The sequence below is a fragment of the Panicum hallii genome, chromosome 7, assembly GCF_002211085.1.
Source record: "Panicum hallii strain FIL2 chromosome 7, PHallii_v3.1, whole genome shotgun sequence".
NCBI lineage: Eukaryota > Viridiplantae > Streptophyta > Magnoliopsida > Poales > Poaceae > Panicum > Panicum hallii.
The window spans coordinates 45,329,016-45,350,903 of record NC_038048.1 but is presented as its reverse complement, the minus strand read 5'-3'; the positions used below and the strand labels follow the sequence as shown (position 1 = coordinate 45,350,903).

General features: G+C 48.3%; 2 protein-coding genes across 2 annotated transcripts; one reads left to right on the top strand and one right to left on the bottom strand.

Annotated features, from left to right (window-relative positions):
• Positions 1-10,145: 10,145 nt before the first annotated feature.
• Positions 10,146-12,685, top strand: LOC112900880. Its single transcript, XM_025969660.1, has 7 exons — positions 10,146-10,358; positions 11,496-11,567; positions 11,801-11,878; positions 12,150-12,227; positions 12,325-12,384; positions 12,459-12,602; positions 12,644-12,685. The coding sequence occupies exons 1-7, from the start codon at positions 10,146-10,148 to the stop codon at positions 12,683-12,685; spliced, it is 687 nt and encodes a 228-aa protein (XP_025825445.1).
• Positions 12,686-13,682: 997 nt separating this feature from the next.
• On the bottom strand, positions 13,683-16,813 carry LOC112900026 (microtubule-associated protein RP/EB family member 1A). The gene is made up of 8 exons (XM_025968725.1): positions 16,538-16,813; positions 16,266-16,334; positions 16,049-16,135; positions 15,285-15,391; positions 15,077-15,198; positions 14,766-14,842; positions 14,387-14,500; positions 13,683-13,985 (listed from the first exon to the last, which is right to left on the bottom strand). The coding sequence occupies exons 1-8, from the start codon at positions 16,652-16,654 to the stop codon at positions 13,869-13,871; spliced, it is 810 nt and encodes a 269-aa protein (XP_025824510.1). The 5' UTR covers positions 16,655-16,813; the 3' UTR covers positions 13,683-13,868.
• Positions 16,814-21,888: the final 5,075 nt, after the last annotated feature.

Sequence of the window (21,888 nt, the reverse complement as noted above, 5' to 3'; positions counted from 1 at the left end):
GCTGGGTCGAGCCGTCGTCGTCGGGCTCTCAATTTGATTTGGGCCGTTTCTGTCAGTCGCGATCGAAGGTGCAGGTGGCCCAATTTTGCGTTGAGGGTCGAACCAGTCCAATCCAAAACGACTCAGAAGAACTTCACGCAACCCAGCCCAGCTGGCATCATCTAGTCTAGATGTTAAATTGTTCCAGTTTAGTTGTTCTTTCCAGTTTAGTCTGGTAACAGGCCTTTGCTTTGTTGCCAACCATCAAGTCAAAGAGTCCAACTAAAAACAAAGCCGTGTTCATGTCGTAGTACAAACGGGCAAACCGACACTCATGTAAATATAAAAAAAAAACCCACAGCGATCGATCGATCGATCCCCACGAAGAACAAACTTGCTTGGGTGTTCGCCATGGCCACGCTCCGGCCGTGTCCATCTGTCCATGTCGGCGTTGGCGCGCGGCGGCCGTGCATCAGCAGCCCGCCGTCGTCTTCTCTTCGCTTTGTCCCGGTGCTCGGCAGGCAAGGGGGAAGAAGCACCTCGCTCGTCGGCAACAGGTTGGCGGGCAGGGCGGCTCCCCGCCTGCGCGACCGTCACGCAACCGGTGCTCGCAAAGGCGCCGCCGATTGGCCCTTCGGCGTAGAACCAGACGACGGCAATCACGTGGTAACGTACACGAATGTGCCTCCAACGTAACTGCCCGTGTTATGCGCTAACTATCACTCTCCATTGCGTGGTGTACGTACGTGTTTTTTCCATGATAGTTTTGCCATTGCATGATCCGATCTCTGCTGCTTGATAGTGCTGAACAACGACTACCAGGATTCCATGATAGACAGCTAGATGCATGCTTCAAGAGTTAACCACACAATAATACAGCTATAACGTGCGCTTTCTGCCTTTTTTTTGGACATATTAGGATTAAAAAAACTTTAGAAGTATAATTTTACAATCCTTTATCAACTGCTGCAAAATCAGTATAAAATACAATTTTTATTGATACAACGTTTATACACTAAAGACATGCTCACTTTAATTCAAATTAATTGTCACTGTAGTTTTGTTCTAAGTCTAACTTTGACCGAGTTGATAAAAAACACCTGCACCAAATTACTTGTGCACTAATTTTCATTTGTTTGTAAATGGTGTTCATTGCTAAAGAGAAGGGCACACAACTATTTTATTAGATTATATCATTCTATGTGGTTTTTTGTTTGCTGATGGTTTTTTTTCTTTCAATTCAGACCGATGAACAATTCAAAAAGTTTGATGAGGAATTAAAGAAGCATTGTGAATTGGATAAGGTCGGTATTACTTCTATTTTGTGGGTGAATATTTCTTATTCAAGATTCACGGCCTTGAATATCACATATTCTTTAGCAATGCATTATCCTTTTGTTCATTATTACACTATTTTCCCCTAATGCTTTTGTTTGATCTATTGGTTTCCAAAGGATATGCTGTTCCGAGAGGAGATTGAAAAAATTTGTGAATATTGGAAGAAAATGACTTCTTGGAACACTTGCATCTTTGTGAGTCCTATTCCTAATATATTTATTGGGTAAAACTCTAATGAGATTTATTATTCCTAGCAGGAAGAAATTCCAAATGTAAGGTGATGACTGTAAGAAAGTATTATTTTCATAGCTTCCCTATCCTTATGTATAGCTCTCCTAGGATCACGTACGTAGTCATAGCCTCATAGGGATGTCAAATATTTAGCATGGCAATTGGTTAGATTTGTAAGGTAATGGAAAGCTGCTCAAGAACTAGGAACATGCCGATAAACTTGACTCACTTTTGTCGGAATTGTAGGACATGGAAGCTACATCGTTATCTCTGCATCTTTACATGGTAGCTACAAAAGGTGTGAAGTTGGCTTCCAGAATCATGGTAATTGCATTGACTTTTTTTCTCTCTCAACGCCAGTTGTTCTAATTTGTGTATATCAAGTGTGATGCTAATTAATTCATTTAATTTGAGATAATTTCAGGACAGTGCAGCTTTAAGACTTGATAAGCAAGATGAAATTTCTTTACATACAACAAAGCAGGTAACTCGTTATTACGTTTCAAGTGGATAGTTCTCAAATTGTACTGCGTAAACGTGCAATGATTTTCTGATTTCAAATGCAGACTCTCGCGATGTATGTGTCCGTCTTTGTTAAGTTGGCAGAGGACACATATCATACGAAATTTAATGATGAGTCTCTATTTTCTCTTCTTGGTGCTTTTAAGGGTGTGGCCGCAATAGGCCACATCTTGGTTAAGGATGCTCTGGAAAGTGTTAACTATGTTGAATATGGCTCGTCGAACTACAGTTTATTAGTCCAGGACACAGGCAACATTTGGGACGAGTATGAGCAGAATATTAACAATTTGGAAGACAAATTCAGGGCAGCCCTCACAGACAATTTCAAGATATATGAGGTAGGCTAGGGTACATTGTTTTTCTATACATATAGCCTCCTTCCCCCATTTTGTTATGTTGTAATCTTACATTTAATCTGGGTCTTGCAGCTTGTGAGGCCTACAATGGAGAAGGCAATGACACATACAATATTATTTGTTTCGCAAATGGTCACTAGACATGAAAGGGTCCTAAGCTATATCCCTGGTAAAAAAAAATTTCTCTGCTGCTGGTCGGCATAAAAACGTTACTAGGCAGAACACCATCTGATTCATCCGTGCGTTGAGATGGTTTTTTGCGACATGTGGAGCTTGTTGTGTCGATGATAACATGACAGTGCCTTTCTGCAGGGATCAAGGGTAGGCATGCCGGAAGGGCTACAGGTGAAGGGGAACCTGACTCCGGCTCACCAGTACATGAGAGCAGTGGCAGTTGAGAATTCCGTTTCTGATGAGATGGACGCCGGGTGGTACCATAGTTTGCATTGCGACGCCTCACTACTATGATAAAATTAAGGGAAATCTCAAACTGTATTATATTATTGGGGTTTTTATTCCGACAGTCATTTGCATTTAACACCTGCAAGCTTAATGTATAAAATCCTTAATTTGTGTCCCTTGACCAAACGCCAGTTGTCGCATATATATAGTCTCGTTGGATAGTTAATGTGCTTGCTCCTCCTCGTAAGCTTGCAAAGATGTAACCAAAGTTTGGTGCATTCACTATACATATAAGTTATTTTAGTCATTTTGTTTGGAACTTTAGTCACTTTTAGTTACTTATCCAAACAGAGATATGTAATTTAGTCACTTTACTTGTAATCACTCAATACAAATAGAGGCACCAATTGTTGCGGGCGCGTAGAAAGAGCAATCCCCACGGCACAGACCCTTCTTTTTCAGGCAAGTAGTACAGCCGATGCAGGTGCTGCTGCTGTGACCACCACAGCCACGGCCAAACCCGGTTCCCCGAACGCCCCCCCCCCCCCCCCCCCACCCCCCCCGGGCGTTCTTGCCAGGCGACAGCTCTGGTACGCACACAGACCAGATGATCATCTGGTCGGCTGTTCAGGAATCAGAGGAGAATCGTCTGGACCACCTCCTGTTCGCAACAGGAGGGCAGCCGGCGCCCGGACGTCACCTGAATTTCTTTTCTTCTTTTGAACGGGCCAGGTCACCATGCAAGCGCAGCTCCAGAACATCCCTAGGGCGCGCGGTCTACCATCATGTTCATGCCAAAGCTTGGTTGATTAGCAGGGGTCCAGCAGTGTAAAAAAAATTAACAGTATATATGGCCTAATTAATTTTATGTGGTATAACGAGGAGTACATAAAATTATGTAGGTTGACAAACACAAGTGAAAGTAACACATTCAGCATTTCGGAACGCTCGCGTCGCCCCGTGTGGGCAACTCGGGAGGCGCAGAACCACTAGCCATCGCCCGCTCCCCCGATGACTCCCTCGCCACGCCGCCACATGAGCGGGCTGCTGGAAGCTTGTGTGGCTCACGGTGAGGATGGCGGTGGGTCCTCTTCCCCGTCCTCCGGTGGATCTGAGCAGGCGCAGCTGCCTGAGCCGTTTGAGGGGGCTCGCCGGCGTGGGTGGCGCCCCGCGACCATGGAGCCCGAGGGCCACAGATCCGGCACTGTGATGGCCGAATCCGGTGGCTGCGCGGCCGGGCGATTGCGAGGCGAGGCGGAGGAGACGCCGCAGGACTAGGCGACGGAGCAGTGGCAGCGCGAGCGCATTCGCCGCGCGCGTGGAGGCAGCACCAGGCCCCGGCCTCGGGGGCGCATTGCGGCGCCGCCTGGTCCTGCGGCGGCATCACGCGCAAGCGGATGCGCGGGCCCAGCTGTCTGCGCGGCACTTGTGGCCGCGAGGCGGTTGCCATGGGGGGAGGAGGAGGCGCGGCGCGCGACAGCTCGTCGGCTTTGGCTGGAGCTGGAGGTCACGGGGCGGTTCGGGAGAAGGCGGCGTGGGAGAAAGTGTCGGCGATCAAGATTTGCGCGTGGGAGAAGGTGTGAGCGGCTGTGGTCCGGGAGGCTGCGTGCATGCGGTGGCAAGGGGCCTGCAGTGGCAACGGGTGCGGGACACAGCGGCGGGATGCTTGGAGGTACGGTGGCACCGCTGCCCCTGGTGGTCTGCCATGGCTGTGGTCCTGGTGTTTCCGGGCTGGGTGCGTACAGTGGTTTGGATGGAGACGCTCCGGGTAAAGCCTTTACCGGCATTCTTGCTGGCGGCGATGGCGGTGGCGTCTTCGGGCGTCGTTCTGCCTGTTGTGGGGGTCATCTTGTTGCTCCACCCCCACTGCACAGGGTTCTCTGGTTGAAAGCGCTGTGTGATCCTGGACGAGCGACAACGGCACCTCTAGAGATCCAACTCGGCTTATGGCACTGCAGTCGGTGGTGTCGGCTTGGTACAGAAGGGAGAGTTTGATAGGGGTTGACAAGCTCATGTGGTGGCGTTTGCAGTTGTGGTGGCGGCCGGGGGTTGCCACATGCTTGTCAGGTTGGCTGCTTGCAATGGACCGCAGCTGTCAGTGCGGTGTGGGATTGCGTTGGAAGACGGCGCTTGTGGCAACGACAACATGGGACGACCAGGCTTGCAGCGGAATACGGCGGGTGGCTCAGCATTGCTAGAGCTACTCCAGTGTGGTACATCGTCGGAAGACGTTGCAAGCAACACCCTTGGACGAGTCTCTTTTTTTTCCTTTCTTTTCTTTCCCTGTCTATGGCCTCCCAAGGCTGTAATCTTGTATTTTTTTCCTACTATATCGATAGAAAATCGCACAATTGCAGTTCGTTCAAAAAAGAAGTTATGCTGGTTTTCTCCTTTTATTTCCAACTTGCATTGTGCGATAAACACCAGGAAGTTGCATTGGAACTATCTATACTACTGGCTACTGCTGCCCAATGCTTGCTAGTACGTACTGTTGCTAATTTGCAGGGATTGATCAGCCTGGGGCTTTGTGTGTGGCTGCCGGCCGCGGAGCAGCCATGGGCAGAGGCAGTTGGAGGTTAGTTGTGATCGGGCAGGTCAGGGAACGAGGCGCTCCGTGGAACATAACGCAAGCAAGAACAATTTCGTTTGGGCCATGCTGGCTTCCATGGTCGATACGTAACTGACCTCCGTGCTTCTTCCTAGCTCTAAACGAACGTGGATTATCACATGCAAAAAAACATTTTTGACTAAAAAACGAATGAATAGTCCATTTGTGTTTTTCTTTTCATTTTGCAACATGCAACGTTCCCTCCCTTCAAAAAAAAAACATGCAACGTTCCCAAGAACAGATTCACCGAGTCCGATCGAGTGCATCGACCGGCTGTAGTGCGGCATGACGTCCGCTCTGTGCCAAAGACCGGCGCTTGATTTCCATTCAAACGCTGGGGTGTCCCGTTCAAATCAAAAGAAAAAAAAAAGAAAAAAGAAGACGTTCAGCGGTTCAGGTGCGTCCAGATTCCTTGCAGTCTGCACCACAGTACAGGTGATTTCTGGCAAATTGCAGGCCGGCCGCGAGAACCGGAGAAGACACTGCCGGATCGCCCGGCGGGTGTTGGGTTGGGGTTCTTCACGTACCCATCCGTGCCGTGCGTGCATCGATCGCCAAGGTCACGTACGTCGTCTCACGACTCGCGTCCAGCAGGTCCAGCAGCAGCTGCTGGCCAAGGCTGAATGCAAACGGCCTGGCCTGGGGCTGCACCACCTGCGTACAGACTGACAGACAAACAGATTCATGGCCAGCCAAAAAGCATTCCAAGCCCCAGTCAGTGACAGTTCCAGCGCGGAGGACGGAGCAGAGAAACTTGGCCGTGAAGCGTGCTGCTCTGGCTACGCGCCCGGTTCAGGGTTTTCCAAAATGTATTTCAACTTTTTTTTAGTTCAAAACTATTAGAATCGTCTATGTTGTAGAAAGTGCTAGTGATTAAACTGAACAGGACATTCCTAAAACCACCAATAAATGTGTTTTGCAATTTTTTATTTTACCATAATGAGATGTCGCAATGCATGCTTCCTACGTGTGTCCATCTTACAGAGGTGATTGATCTCAACTGCCAATTGCTCTCATGTGGAGCCAGAGGCCTTCGTCTCCTTCATCCGAAACCCTAGCAACATGCTTCCCATTGATACCTACACTGGGCTTCATCGGCTTGTAAACAATCTACGTTGACAGTATTACTTGATCATCAAGTGTTTTCCTAATTATGTTTGATTGGTAGTTAGGGTTTTAATGTCCATAAATTCTTTTGAAAAAAGAGGAAGAAGGAAAAGAAAAAGGACACATGGCCTCCTCACATTTTTGGAAAAATCAGCACTACCTCTGTACTTGAACCTGTACCTGTACCTCCCCATGGCTGCGTTTGTCTCTTCCCTGCCTGGGTGGCTCCCCATGCCTGGCCGCCAGCGATAAGCCCAAGGCTGATCCTGTCAGGAAAGAATCCCAACTTCTTTTCTTTGGCGAGTGGGGCTAGATCACCTCCAAATTCCAACTTTTTACGTACTCTCTCCAACATATCAATTTTAGGACACATGCATAGAACAGTAAATGTATGTAAAAAATATAACTAATTGCACAGTTTAATTGTACATCACGAGACGAATCTTTTGAGCCTAGTTAGTCCATGATTAGATAAAATTTATCAAATACAAACGAAAACGCTACAGTGGTACTGTTGCAAATTTTTTGCAATCTAAACGGGGTCTGGTTTTGAAAGACCAAACCTGTGGGGAAAGTCTGCTGGTCTTGATTAAAAAAGGTCTGCTGGGAAAAAAACAAAACAGAACTGGCAGGCAGTATCGGACTTCAGCGACGTGGGTGTTGGTGTTGGTGTTCTGTTGCCTCCGCATTTGAGCCTCTCCTGGATTCCTTCGTCTAGCTAGTTACTTGCATCTACATGCGCATGGCGATGCATCTGCCTACAAAAACAGAAGATTATTGGGTGGGGTGTTGCCGATCGCCGGCCGGGTTTTCATTTTCTTTTCAATTAAGCCTTTAAGGCATGCATGCATGAGATTATTCATAGTAGTTTTGGCGAATGCGCAGCTTGTTTCGTGATGAAACGACGAAGCATGTATAATAATTTTATACACACGTGCGATGGTATACGGTCCTCGTTTCCTCACGTCCGTCAGACGGTCAGTAACATGTTTTTTTTACCGTCTTAAAAAAAACCCTCAAAAAAGGTAACATGCTTTTTACTTTCCCATGCTCAAAAACTTTACCGGAACGTGAAGAAAAAAAAGAAGAAGAAAGAAGAGTAGCCATGCCCGGTGAAAGGCCTCTCGCCCTCTCCCGCTCCCCTGCCCGGTCTTCCACGTACACCTACTATAAAGCAAGCCCTCCAGCCCCTTGCAACACACACAAGCCAACAACAACAAGAGTAGGAGTAGCCATGGCGAGCCTCATCTCGGTGACGGCGTCCCCCGCCAGCGCGTTCACCGGAGGCCAGCTCACCCTCTTCGGCCTCGTCGGCGCTGGAGGAGCGCCGCCCCGTCACGGGAAGATGGAGTTCCCCGCAGGCTTCATGGGCTCCAAGGGTGGCCGGCTGGCGGTGGTGGTGGGCGCCGCGGCCGGAGTCCAGCTCCCCGGCTTCGGCCTCGTCGGTGCTGGAGGAGCGGCGCCCCGTCACGGGAAGACGGCGTTCCCCGCGGGCTTCGTGGCCTCCAAAGGCGGCCGGCTGGCGGTGGCGGCGGCCGCGGCGCCGGGAGAGAGCGATGGCGGCCTGCCGTCCGGCGACTGCGAGGTAAAAGTTTGCCTGGAACTCGTTGCGTCGGGCCAGAAGTACAGGCAGTCGTGCTTCTTTAGTTGTTTTTTCTGATCGAGAGAAGTACGTATTCGTGCTTTGAGTGGATCGGAGTTTCTTTGTCTTCGTGCTTGAGTGGATCGGAGTTTCTTTGTCTTTCTGATCGGGAGAAGTATTCGTGCTTGCGTCGATCTATCACGGTATCAGCTTGAGTTTGGTTCCGTTTGGACATGCTTCCGTTTCCATCATCGATCTGAAGAATATCGATGTTTCCGTCTGGTTCTTGTCTAAAACTACTAATCAAACACCTTTTTTTTTCCTTCTGAAATTTCAGGCCGCCGTGTCGGCGTTCCGTTTGCAGATGGAGCTGTTCAAACTCAAGCAGCGCCCGTTAGCATTTGTGGGGAGCCCGAAGGACCCGCTGCTGGTCACAGCGTCCGGCATCGCCAAGGACTGCGAGCTCATGGTGGAGTTTCTGCTAGCCAAAGTGCCTGTCCATCCCGACATTCTTAAGGTAAGAACGCTAACGCAAGAACGATTCTGTTTTGGTCCGATCTTGTGATGTGGTGTTCTGTGTTCAACAAAAAAAATAAACTTGTGATCGATCTATCATGGCAGGAGTTGATACTTGCTGGGCAGGCCTTCCTGATTCTGGAGGGTCAAGCAGATGAGGGATACATGAAGGCCGATGCGTTGGCGAACGTCATCGAGGGAGTGAAGCTCGTCACCAAGACCTTCTTCCAGGGCGTCGATCTACCCGAGTACTCTGCGCCGATGGCGCCTCTCTCCGCCGCCGACGTTGACAAGTACTCATTCTTCAAGGAGTTGGTCGTAATGTCTGCCGTCTTCTACACAGCCTTGTACTGGGCGGCTCGCAAGAAGTACAGCTTCGGTCTAGGCGGAGCTAACTGATGAGGCGAGATCAAAAGACCAAGAAGATCGCGTAGCCTAGTGAGGCGTAGTTCACTCTATTTCTATTCGTCAGGATGGAGTTGTTAGTTCAGTCGTAGTATGTTTGTGTTGTTTGATTTCTTAGACATCCTTAAGCTTATCATTAGCGTTCATGTGAGCGCCTATCTGTCATTGGATCGTTGCTTAATTTCTAAAGCTAATATTGGCCAAACGAGTATTCCTTTACCGTTTGTTTGATGCGTTTTTGAATTGGCTTAGATTTCACAAATGGTTCCACACCTGTTCTGTATGTAAAATGAAAATGTTGGTCGGCCTTGTTGGATGTTCCTGCTGGAGGCTAGCTAGAAGGTTGCGTGTACTATCATGCTAAAAACTTCTCAAAAAAAGCCTTAAGGAATTTCATTGCAGGAACATCAAATAAATAACATCGAGCAAAAAGATCACAGAGAGGAAACCACGCACTCCACATAAGTCTGTTTGTGACGTCCACGGAGGCTCATGCCAAATGCTATTCACTCATTTTAACTTTGCAGATTCAGAACCAGGATTGTTGATGGCAACCATAAAATTGGCTCACTCTGCTTCATCTAAGAAATAGCCTCGTGACTGTATCATTCGCCTGAAGCATACAGTGGCGATTATATTGTTGAATCCTTTGTACCAGCTGCATAGATAAGTACCTTTCTGAACCGCTTTGGTCCTCTGCCAACTGTCAAAAGAAACTTCAGGTCAGCAGTAAACCATCTAGAAATTACAAGGATTGTAACTCTAAATAATTTAGAGGCAAAAGAAAATGTAAGCAAAAGCTGTGTCAAAGAGACGGACAAATTACTGATTAAAGTCACATCATGATTCCATAACATGACACGGATCAGGGTGTGTGTAAGAGTCCGACTAAAAACTGATTAAAGCCTTAAGCCGGCCACGTGTTCGAGTCGTATCACGAATCACATCTTTTTTAAATAAATCTCCAAAACCAAAAGCACGACGATAGATATATAGCTGAGATATAAGAGAAGCAAACCGATCGACCCCTTCGCCGAGAAAAACCATCCAAACTTTCCAAGTTCGCCGCACCATCGATCGAAGGCGTTAAGTTCTCGGCATGGCCGCGCTCCGGCCGTGTCCATCCGGCTTTGCCGCGGGCTTCAGCACCTTGTCGCCACGCATTGTCCAGCCGTTCGGCAGGCGAGGCAGGGCCTCCCTCTTCAACCTTAAGACGTCGACGGGTAGGACTGACCACCGCCATGCGATCTGCGCTCAGAAGGGCGCCGATGAAGAGCCCTTCGACCTGGATCCGGACAGCATTAAGCGCAGGGTAACAAATTCTTCTCCTCCAGCTTGCCTGTCCCATGCCCTAGCTAGAAACCTAGAACACACCTATCACGCAACCGAATCGAACGAATTCACTGGCCTTCCCCCTCTCGATGCCCTTTGGCACTTCACCTGACGAGCATGGAGCCAACTGTACGGTTTGAGCAGGAGGTACCAGCATTCATGGAACGAGTTATAAGTTTTAGAATCTACTAGTTTCAGTTATATGCTTAACGCTTCATGAGTCGACCTCGGTACACTGAAGCTTCTTGTTAGTTGCTGTTGAAGTGAATGATCTCCCGAGATCAATTAGTATATATAGAGTCTGTTTTATTAAAGGATCAACTCGGCTGGCAATTAAACTCCCAAAGCTTCAGTAAATAGTACATGGCTCAGAGATGAGTGTATGCCACTCCATCCTCAGTTTCGGCGTTCTTTTCCTTTTTTTTCTTATTCTCTTCGAGTAACTTCATTGTTCTTTTTCTGAACCCAGACTTCCAGGGGTACCAGAGTTGTGCTCTTACCAGAGTTGTTCATGTTTATGTAAGCAACAGTGCGCAACAAATAATTGTTGTGCCAGCCAAGTTTTGCAAAACTCCAAACCACCAGTATTCTACTAAGTACTAACTGGTATTAAGGATAGCTAGATAGATCATCAACAGTTACATCAAAATAAAAAATTTCCAAATTAATTTGATATCTGTACTAAGGGGCACTTATGTTTGAGTCCTTCAATTCTTTAAAGAAAGTAACCTCTCCATACTCCATATTTTATGCAGGACATTGGCACAATAAAAAGAAACATAACTAACAGCCCGATCTCAATTTGAAGTGAGATGGACTGAATTACTGAACTCTTATTTTTGTTCCAAAGGGCAACGGCACTCAAAACTATTTTTTTTCCTTCTACCATTTAATCTATCAAATATGTTGTCCCAACGTATCTTCATACCCTGAAAATAATGAATATGGTGTCATAGAGTAAATGATATGCCAACTCATCACATAGAGTAATTAATATAGTTTTTATTTCTTTGTAAGTGATGTTCCTTGGGGGCGAAGAGAGTTATTGTCTTACTTATGTTCCCAAGTCCATCTTATTTTATATGACTTTTTGTTTGTTGATGTTGCTTCAATTTAGCTTGAGGAACAGGTCAAGATGTTCCGTGCGATATATCCGGAGAACTACTCTGAGTTGAAAAAGGTGGAAAAGGTGAGTGTTTCTCCTATTTTGTAGTTGAACATTTCTCTGTTCACGATTGTTTGGTAAACAAAGTTGGATAAGGTCATTCTTACTCTATTTATGATTGAATCTTTCTTTATGATTATTTGATTAACAAAAAACATGCACCTTCTTTCCATTGATCATGGTGAAGAAATGAATGACTTATCCTTCTCTAGAATTTATTTTTCTAATGCTTGTTTCGCATCTATTTGTTTTCAAAGGATATGCCATTTCGAGAAGACATAGAGAAAATCAATGAGTATGACAAGGCAATGTGCGATTGTCATAGCAGCATTTTTGTAAGCCCTCTTTCTAATAAATTTGGTAAACTAGTTGCATGAAGAGCTATTAGCAGCACTGCACCAGCAGCAAAAATGCCCAAAGTTAGATGATAATCACTAAAAATTGTTTCCAAAGCATCCTGTATACAATCCTTTTTATGACCGTCCTAAAATCAACGTTATAGGGATGTTGAATATTTAGCACAAAATCGTTGGCTATCTTTCTAAGTTTAGTGAAAAGTGTTGGGTCTCTCCATGCATGTTGACTTTGATTTTGTGGAAATTGCAGCACATAGACGCCACAACTTTTTCATTGTATTTTTGCATGATAGCTACTAAAGGTGTGAAGCTAGCTTCCAGCGTCATGGTAATAGTGTTGGCTTTTTGTTCCACCAACGCCACTCCATATCTTGTAATTTATATGTGCGCTATTACACAATTGTTTCATGTTGAAATGATTCCAGGAAACTGCAGCTTCAAGACTTGATAAGCGTGATGAAATTTCTTCATGTACAACAAAGCAGGTAACTCTGCAGTCATGCGGATAGCTTTCATTTCTTATTGGTATTGTGTATTAATTTTTTCCCTTCAAATACAGACCCTCGCAATGTATGTATCCAGCTTTGTTAAGCTAGTAAAGGACGCGTATGATAAGAAGTTCAACGATGAGTCCATTTTTTCACTTATTGGTGCTTTTAGAGGCGTGGCCGCAGTAGGCCGCATCTTGCTTCAGGACACCGTGGCAAATATAAACTACGTTGGATATAGCTTGCCAAACTACAGTCTAGTGTTGGACGAAGACAACACTTCTTGGCGCGAGTTTGAGCAAAAAATGAACAATTTGGAAGAGAAATTCAGGGCGGTTTCAAAGAGTACCAAGGCATATGAGGTTGGTACTCATTATATTATATTTTGTCATATGAATGGTCTCCTTCCTCTTTTGTGCCATGTTGTAATTCTAATGTTGGGATACTTGCAGATTCTGAGGCCTACAATGGCCGCCGCATGGATACATACAATGTTATACATTTCGACGGTGGTTGGTAGACACGAAATGGTACTAGGTTATGTCCCAGGTACGTAGTCTTCCCCTGCCATTAAGCGTTGCCGGGCAATATGCTTGGAGATTTGCTTTCGCCAGTAGTTGGTCCACCCATAGCGTTGGATGGTAATTTTGCCTTCCCCTGAGTTTCTACAGGTACCGAGGTGAGGCGTAGGGCTTCAGATGACGGGGAACCCGGCGCTTTGGGAAGGTCCGGCTCAGTGTGAGTGGGAATTGAAAAATACATGTTAGGTTCTAAGATGGACGCCTCTTAAATTTTAAATAGTATTTGCAACGATGTGCCATTGCTCGATTCCAGACTCTGATTTGTGTGCCGTTTGTTGGACGAGTGCGCTATGAGTTGGCTAAGATTTCACCAGGAGTGGTTCCACCCATTTTTATAGTTAATAGATGACAATTGCCTGCTGTAAAGCGTAGCTAGAAGGCTGGAGTTCTGATGGCACCACATCAATGTTACCCATTTACATATTCAGAACTACGCTGGGCGACATAGATGATGACCACAAAACCCATGTAGCATCACATCTCACTCGGTTTCACCAGAGAACAAGCCTAAAGACTCTGATTATATATCATTCGCCTCAGGTAGTGGTGAATCACACAAATACAGAACTTGGAAGTTTTCCTGTGCAGAAGGGTTGCGTGTTCAATCATGCTAAACATTTCTCAACCCCAATCTTGAAGAATTTCGTGCAGGCTGAACATTAGATAAATAAGCTACTGGTAACCAAAGATCACAGAACAAAATCTATCCCGGGAAGATATAAAGGAACTGGCATGTTGAGCATGAATGCACCATAACTAGTTAACTACTCGCAAGTAGCAAGTTCTTACAGGAAAACTGTCTTTGACATGCAACGACGGCTCATGTCAAATGTTATTTACTCATTTACAGATTCAGAACTACGATGATTGCAGCAAATTAGCTCATGCAGCGTGCACATCTCACTCAGCTTCATCTGAGAACAAGCCCGGTGACTTGCTGATTATATCATTCGCATCAGGTAGTGGTGAATCCTTTGCATCAGCCGCATAAAGTATCTTCCGAACAGCTTTAGTCATCTGTCAAAAGAAAGTTCAGGTCAGTAGTGAATCACCTATAGAAACAAAAACAAGGAGTATAACTCGAAATCATTTTGCAGTTCAAAAGGGGAAGAAAAAAAAAAGGTTGGCCACCCCAGATTATTCAGTTCCTGAATCATATGAGAGTTCAGATGGCATTCAACTCACTCGTATGGATAACAGACTAGCAAACTACATTTGGATAACAGCAGAATAGCATATTACATATGGATAACTGCAAGCAAGTTCCTAACGTACTTGGAACCTTGCATTTAATTCCCTTAACCTGGGAGAAACATTCTAGAAAGGGCATAAACCAGTAACCCTGTGAAAACACATGAATATTTTTCTCGAATACGCAGCAAACACATGAATATCAAGCTTAATTTTTTTTTTCTCACTGGTAGATGCTCCAACTCAGGTCGTTGACACAGTATCTCAATATCACGAAGCTTCGAGAAGTAGAAATCTCTTTCTTTCTCCATGCTGTCCACAGAAACTTTCAGGTCTGCGATCTGGCATTCAACAAAGGAAGTAGAGATATCAGCAGCTAAAGTTAATTCAACATCGCTGCTGTAGTTGTGAAGTACAACCTCATGGGATGACTCAATTAAAGGCAACATCTATCAGCGTAAACAGCTACCGGATAATGTAATATTTGAAGTCAGAGTGGACTGTCATGCCGGTTACTAGAAATGCTAACAACTTTTCTGCAAAGGAAAAGACTCTGGCTCTAAATATAATGTACATCAATTGAATCCTAAAGTAAATAATCCACACCTTTTCAGACAGCTGCTGAATCTGTTCTATGTAATGCTCTTCAGCAAAAGTGTTACATACTTTTCCAACTCCAGGGCCTGCGTAATCGGATCAGAATGTAGATATTAATAAGGCATAAGCAGACAAGTGACTGACATTCCATGTAGTGTATTATTTCGGTTTAATATAAAATACAATAGGGATTATGGCAATTTTATTCAGAATAATATGCATCCAACTACACCGAAAACAAAAACGATGGTTTCTAGACGCAGCCTTGTTATTTAATTATAGGCGAGCACTTAATCAAAGGTCAGATGAATTGTTGTCACCTCCATCAGCTGAATCACCACCAGAAAGTCTATTGGCCTGCAATGATTTAGATGACTTATTGGAACCCTTTGAACCACGTTCTTTGCATCCCTTGGATCTCCTCTCTACAGGATTGTAGTTTCTGAAACAAGAAGACAGTTTTCTCAATTCCTCTGTAAGGGGCAAATTTTTATTACAGTCAACATAATCAAGATTCAAGACACGTACTCATTCATAATTCCATTGTTCACAGAATCACAATATCTTTTCAACCACTGAAGAAATTCCAAGTTGTCCAATGGGCGTCCTTTAACAAGCTTGTTGACCTCAATATTCTGCAAGAAAAAAATAGTCATCTAGCAGAGCAGGAAAGAACTTCTATGCTGCAAAATGACTAGAAATGACAGCAGCATGACACAGATGAAGCACTCTTGGCTCTTGTTAGTGTTAGAAAAAGAGCCGTAAATCAGTTAACATTCTGGTAGCATAAATTTGTTATTGATGCTTTTGTGGAAGTAGATGGAAAAGGTTAGTGATATATTGGTTTCCCTACAAAATTAACAATGGAAACAACCACTACCATTGTCCATTTTATCTAGCACCACCTGATCACATTATATCGAAAATGGTATTTGTGTTCAGTGTCGTCTAACAGCATGCAAGTCTGCCAGATTCCACACTACTTTGTACGTGTGCTGCACCCAACCAAACAGCAGTGCTGAAGACAAGAATCTACACATAGAAGAGCTAAATCCCAATTTCGGTAATCACTACAATGGAATCGCCATGCAGAAAGTTTCTTATACAGTGATATCACTGTTAATGTCTCCCTGAACTTACACACATCCATTCCAAATTGGAACACAAGCTACCACAGAAGCCTGACTGTTGTACACGCATTTTTTCCCAATGGCAAACACAAGAGAAGATCATATACAACTACGCAGATCGAAATGCATCAAGCACGCAATCAAAAGGCTGGCAGTCAGTACCTTGACTATACGCAGCTTGTTGAACACATCCTGAAGAACCTTGTAGTTCTGGATCATATCGTATTCGGTCTTCGCATCAAAGTTAACCTGCAAACAAGCACAAAAGACAGTGGTTACAATCAACTGAACGACCTAACACCACGCGTCCGTGCCAAAATACAGATCAATCAAGTCAGAAGCTGGTACGAAAAAGAAGGAAGCAGCATCGAAACCAAACCTTATGCATCGGCACCACTCCGGGATGAACCATATCCATCAGTTGGCACTGCACCGCCCCCGACGCAGCCTGCAGCAATGCAGGAACAAACAACCAATCAACAGAAAATTCCGCACCGCGCCACACATCCAACCATTCCCAAACCACGCAATCCTCTGGCGCGAACAAGAGATCGCGCTACTCGCGAACAGATCAAACCCTAACCCTTAACCTGACAAATCGAACCAAGCAAGCGTGGCCAATAAAAAATGCGGATGAGAAGGGGGCCTGACCTCCTCGACCTTGGCGAGGGAGAGCTGGAGGGTGGCATTGATCCAGTGCAGGATCTCGCCCCTCCCCACGAAGTAGGCGCCGTCCATGATCCCGATGCTCGACACCGCCGCCGCCATCGCCTCCTTCCCCTTCCCCCTCGGTCGCGAGCTGCGAAACAACTTTTCGAAACGCCTCCACGCGAAACGGCGGCGCTGGGCGACTGGGGGCGTTCGAGTCTGGGTTGTGGAGCTCTGCTCGCGTCCGTTCACCGGACCTTAAGTAAACCTGACCGCAGATCCGTTGGCGGCGCCCAGTTTGAAACGCCCTGGAGCGAGGAACGTTGGGGGGGTTGTTGGGTGGTGCGGCGGTGACGGTAGCCCGAAATTCGAAATGGCACCGTGGGGCCGGCCGGCTGCCTTTCCCAGGCGAATCGACACGGCGCTCTCCCGCTGCCGGGTGGGTCCGGCTCTGGGTCGCTGGATCCCACTTTGCTGGAGCACCGGTCCGCTAGCAGTGACGTCGAGTCACCGACTGCTGGGCCCAACCGCGGTGGTGGTCTCGTCGTGTCGAGGGGGCCGTTGATGGGCTCGCATTTATGCTGGTGGGCCGGCTTGCGAGCCTGGGAATGATCGATCGTTCAAGGAGTTGAGAAGGGCCGCGGTCCCACTTGGAAGTGGACTGTGGTGGTGGACTGGGGGAGATTGAAGAATGGAGTACTGGGCCTGTGTCTCATTACTGTTTTTGCGAATATTCGTTGGTACGTGGATTGGTCTCTGAAACTTTTGAAATGTTCCGATCAGCAACAGTCAGTCAGCATGTACAGACTACAGAGACGGCAGGCACCGACAGGGACAGGTTACCGCTGCACCTACTGTCACTGCTACGTGAAGTATGCAGACTGACAAGGCCACAGGACGCAATGTACACATGCCATGCCTGCCTCGGCCAACGACTGCTCCCACTCCTCCATTCATCTCCCTGCATGATGCGTCTCTTCGATGTAATGTAACTCTCCTCTCTCTGGACGCCGTACCTAGATGGCTAGATCCCGTTACAGAAGAAGTCAAAGTCGGCCAAAGAAAAAAGAAGAAACAGTTTGATCATGTAGCTACAAGCCTACAACCACGCGAAAGAGCCAGCTCCACCAAACAATGCTGCCACAGCGCCATCCGCAGGTGGAGCCGGAGCTGCAGGGAGCCCTGGCCTTAACACAACGTCCACTGATCACTCATCTCATCATGGATCATGCCGATACTCGATCAGTACTCCAGTACCGGTCTCAATTGCTTCTCTCTCTTTTTTAGAAAAAAGAAAATGTCTGCCTATCCTCTGAATAACGCAATCGCACGCATTCAGTCTTCCGTTCTGCTGTTCGGAGTTTCAGACGCGGTGCTCAAGAACGCACTCTGCTGCGCCACACACGTGCAAACAATTCCAACGGGATACGTACCCGGCACTGCGACGGGTACATGGGTCACAGGCTCACAGCATCAGCGAGCGGTCGATCTGGTATCACCTGTGGAGAAAAAAAGGCGCAGCTACTGCGCGGCTTTTACCGTGTCCTACCCACCGACAAGGCAATGCAGATGCAGTAGAGGCGGTAGAGCCAAGCCACCTCGGATCGCCAAAGGCTGCTCGCCGTCGCCGCCGCAACCAGCGCGGCGCTCAACATGATGAGGATCCTGCGCCAACCTGACCGGAGATCATGATTGGTTGGATGAATCCGAGGACGGCGGGTGCGGACAAGCGGCGGACTGGAGTGTCATGCTGCGTCGAGCAGGGCGCGCCATCAATCACCTCGCCCGCCCGCTCGTCTCCCCTGCTCTATCGTCTCATCGTCCACGGAGAACAGAAGGCGTACGCTCGCCTGGGCCCGCGCCGCGCCGTGCGGCCGAGGCAGAGCAGAGTAGGCCGGACGACTCTCGCGAGCACGGAACAGAGCGCCGAGCGGGGCCCTCCCCTCCCCCAAACAAACTGGACGCTGCTCGCACTGCACCTGCCTCATCTGAATAGTCTCGAGCACAGTGGCGTCCTGCAGCCCAACAATCAGCAGGCCATGCCTCTGCCCTGAAATCCCGTGGCCATGCGTGTTTGTAAACAACGCTCGGTTACCGTGCGAAAGCTTGGACGCAAGTCTGATGATTCCTTCCCGCGAGATCTCTGAACTTTTACCCCTGATCTGGGCTCCTGCTCCAGACTCTTTCTCATCAATCAATCTCACCCTATCTTATGGCTGACGGAGACGGTCAGATAGCGCAATGATGCTGTCTATCCATCCTTTGGGTTATTATAGTAGCAGCGATTAGTTAATGGCGATGCTACAATTAGCTAGCCTGCGGTGGGGAAGCGTGCGCGCCCGGCGGTGCCACAGCTCGGAGCCTTTGTTTGCTTTTCCCTGACCTTTTCTGCCGGACAAGCGTATGCGACCGGCAGTCGTTGGGGTGTTGCATGGAAGCCAGGTATCGAGACCAGTGTTGATCAGCACCCCTGGCTCTGTCCAGCTTAATCCTCGACATCGCGGGGGACCAGCCATGAACGTTACGTTCCGGCGGAGGATCATGCCTCCCACAAACCCTAATCATGCACGGGGGTCACCTTCTCTAAAGCTGCCGTACGAAGGCAAGGCTGGCTGTGCTCCTGCCTCGAGTGAGAGAGAGCTCAGAGTGACGAGGAAAGCGTGCGGCAGCTGGACAGATCGATCAAATGGCCCTAAACATTCTGCAGATCGTGCAGGATCGCCCTGCCGAAGCTGTCAAGCGGCATTTCTTATTGCAAAATGCTTCGCCTTTTTCCATTGTTCGTGCTGTACTGCTATGCTAGCGTGTGGCCGTATGCTCTGCTGCTGCTACCTTCCAAGCAGATGCGCACGATGGGAGTGGATTCGGAGAAGTATCCGAGCCACAGTTGAGCAGCCAGCCTGACGACGGGCGATCGATAGCCGATACAGGAAACGTCCGGAGGAGTTGCACGGGACAGGGGTTCGGGGGCAGGGGAGGGGACGTCTGAAATCTGAATCCTTTCGGAAAGGAATTGGCACGACAACTATCGCATCAGCTCCTTGCTTTTGATGGCGGGCAGCAGGAGGAGGAGGCAGACAAGGGTGTCGTGGCCGTCCAGGACGCACGCGGAGCGCCACAGCCTTTTGTTTACTCCTCAATCGCCATCGCCACCCTTTGATGAGCTGAAAGAAAGGAAAAGAGAGAGAGAGAGAGAGAGGGGGAAAACACGCCGGCTTTATCCATCAGCGTATCTGGTTTTCCCTGTAAAGCGTGGCGATGAGCAGCTCGGAAACATGCGGGGCACTGACCGAGTGACGATCTGAAACTGAAAGCGAGGCCCCCCAACAGGATGCCACTGTGTAGCAGCAGTTTCAGTTTATTATATATGTGTATGCATACTGACACTGTGAGTTGGAAATTTTGTAGAACCTAACTATCATCTGGTGGCTGCCGGCTGCTCCAATCATTTCTGCAATCTCGCCCTTCCGCCACAGCCATCCTGCACGGCAGGGCGGTTATTGTTTATTTCACCGCCTTTTTGTCTTCGATTTGATTGGATCAGAATTCAGAACAGTTGAAACGCTTGCATGTTTATCCCCTTGTAAATTACTACTACTGAAGCTGAAGCCACGAAGGCACCCACCTCTGCTCAATCCTGCTACAACCAACAACTTTTTTTTTTTGCGAGTTGCTACTACCAACAACTAAGTAGCAGGCCTTTGTCTTCGATTTGATCGACCAGAACTGTTGAAACGCCTTTCCGTCTATCCCCTTGTAAATTATTAGAGCTACTGAAGCCATCTGAGCAGCAGACCAGCAGTACAACAGAGTGATGCTAGCGCGCAGTCAAAATATTCAGTGAGGCTTTGACTGGAAGCACGACGCACCAATCCACCAGCCGGTTGGTCATTTCGACAGGCCAGAATCGCTGTCACCACGAGGAATAACACGGCCCGGTTGCAAGATGCTAGCGTAGCCATCAACGTCGTGATCGACAAAACCAAATCCGAAGCATGACTCCATGTACGTCGTCGACCGATCCGCCCGGAAAAGATACACGCGCGCTGCAATTTGCACGGGCGGTCAAAAAGGGTCTCCATCGCCAGCAGCTGCGGCGAGTGCTAAGTGTTTTGCTAAGTGTTGTGTCAAATTTTGCTTTCGCCCGGTTCAAAGATCCCTCGGTGCGAGGAAAGAAGGCGGCTGTTCATCTTTTGTCGCCCTCGCTGTAGAACGCACGTTCACTAACCTCTCTGAGTCTCTCTGTCTCTGTGCTATCGTGCCATGATAGTATTTCCTCTCTCTTTTTTTTAAAAAAAAAGTTCTTCTTTTGAAAGTTTGGGTATTATTAATCTTGGAGCTGCCGTGGCCATGGTTTCTACGGCCGGCGTCAGTTAGCTTTCAGTGGCTGTCAAAGTTTGGGTTCACATTCTGATTGGGAATTTGGCGATCAGTCTAGTGAAAAGTACACTTATGCCCACGTGGCGCCCCCATTATTTTAGCTCGCGTGCAAACCGGTGGAGGGCACGCTTTTCTCCGAGCCGCCATCATCAATCAGCTCTAGCAGCTCGCTACCAAGCTCACTTTGTCCTAACACCTTCATTTGCAGGCAGCGCGCCTGTGCCCTGTGGTGAAGCGAAACTCCAGGTCCAGGGGCGCGTCGGCTCGGGTACCGTCAATGTTCATCGTGTCGGCTCGGCGCTCGCAACTTGCGCCGTGTTTTCTAGCGTCGGTAACCCGCGCATGATTGATCGACGAAACGCACGGTAACAGAGACGTGTGCTCGCCGCACGGCAGTCTCAAGCTGTTCCCGTGCTCCCCGTCGACGGCGAGGCTCGCGACGGACGAACGGGACCGTTCCGTCTAGCCTTGATGGCGGCGGTGGAGCACGGCGGCGCGTGCCTCCGCCGTGCGTGATTGGATCGATCGGACGGCCGGGAGTTATCGTCGTCCACAGTGAGCTAGCTAACGGCTCTCTCTAGGCCTCTAGACTACGACCCGACGATCTGACGCTCCCCACGAACGGGCACAACGCCACCAAACACGACCGGCTCCCCAGGACCAGGGGCCCTGTGCGGCCGCGGCACATGCGGCAGCCAGGGTACTCGGCCGAGTACCCCGTGCGCCAGCCCAATGGCCTCCCGTTCCATTCTGCCGGAGCCACACGGGCGCACGGCCGCTGGCCGGCCCGTCCGGCCGGCCGCCTTCACGCCGAGCAGCTTTTCGAGCGCCGCCGGGCCGGCCGTCAGCCGATGCCGCAGCGGCCGCGCAGAGCCGCCCAGTCCAGCCGGGGCGGCAGGCTTGCCGAGTTGCCATAGGCCAGAGCCAGACGGGACCGAACGGCGGGGAGGGGAGCCGAGCGGAGGGCAGGGCAC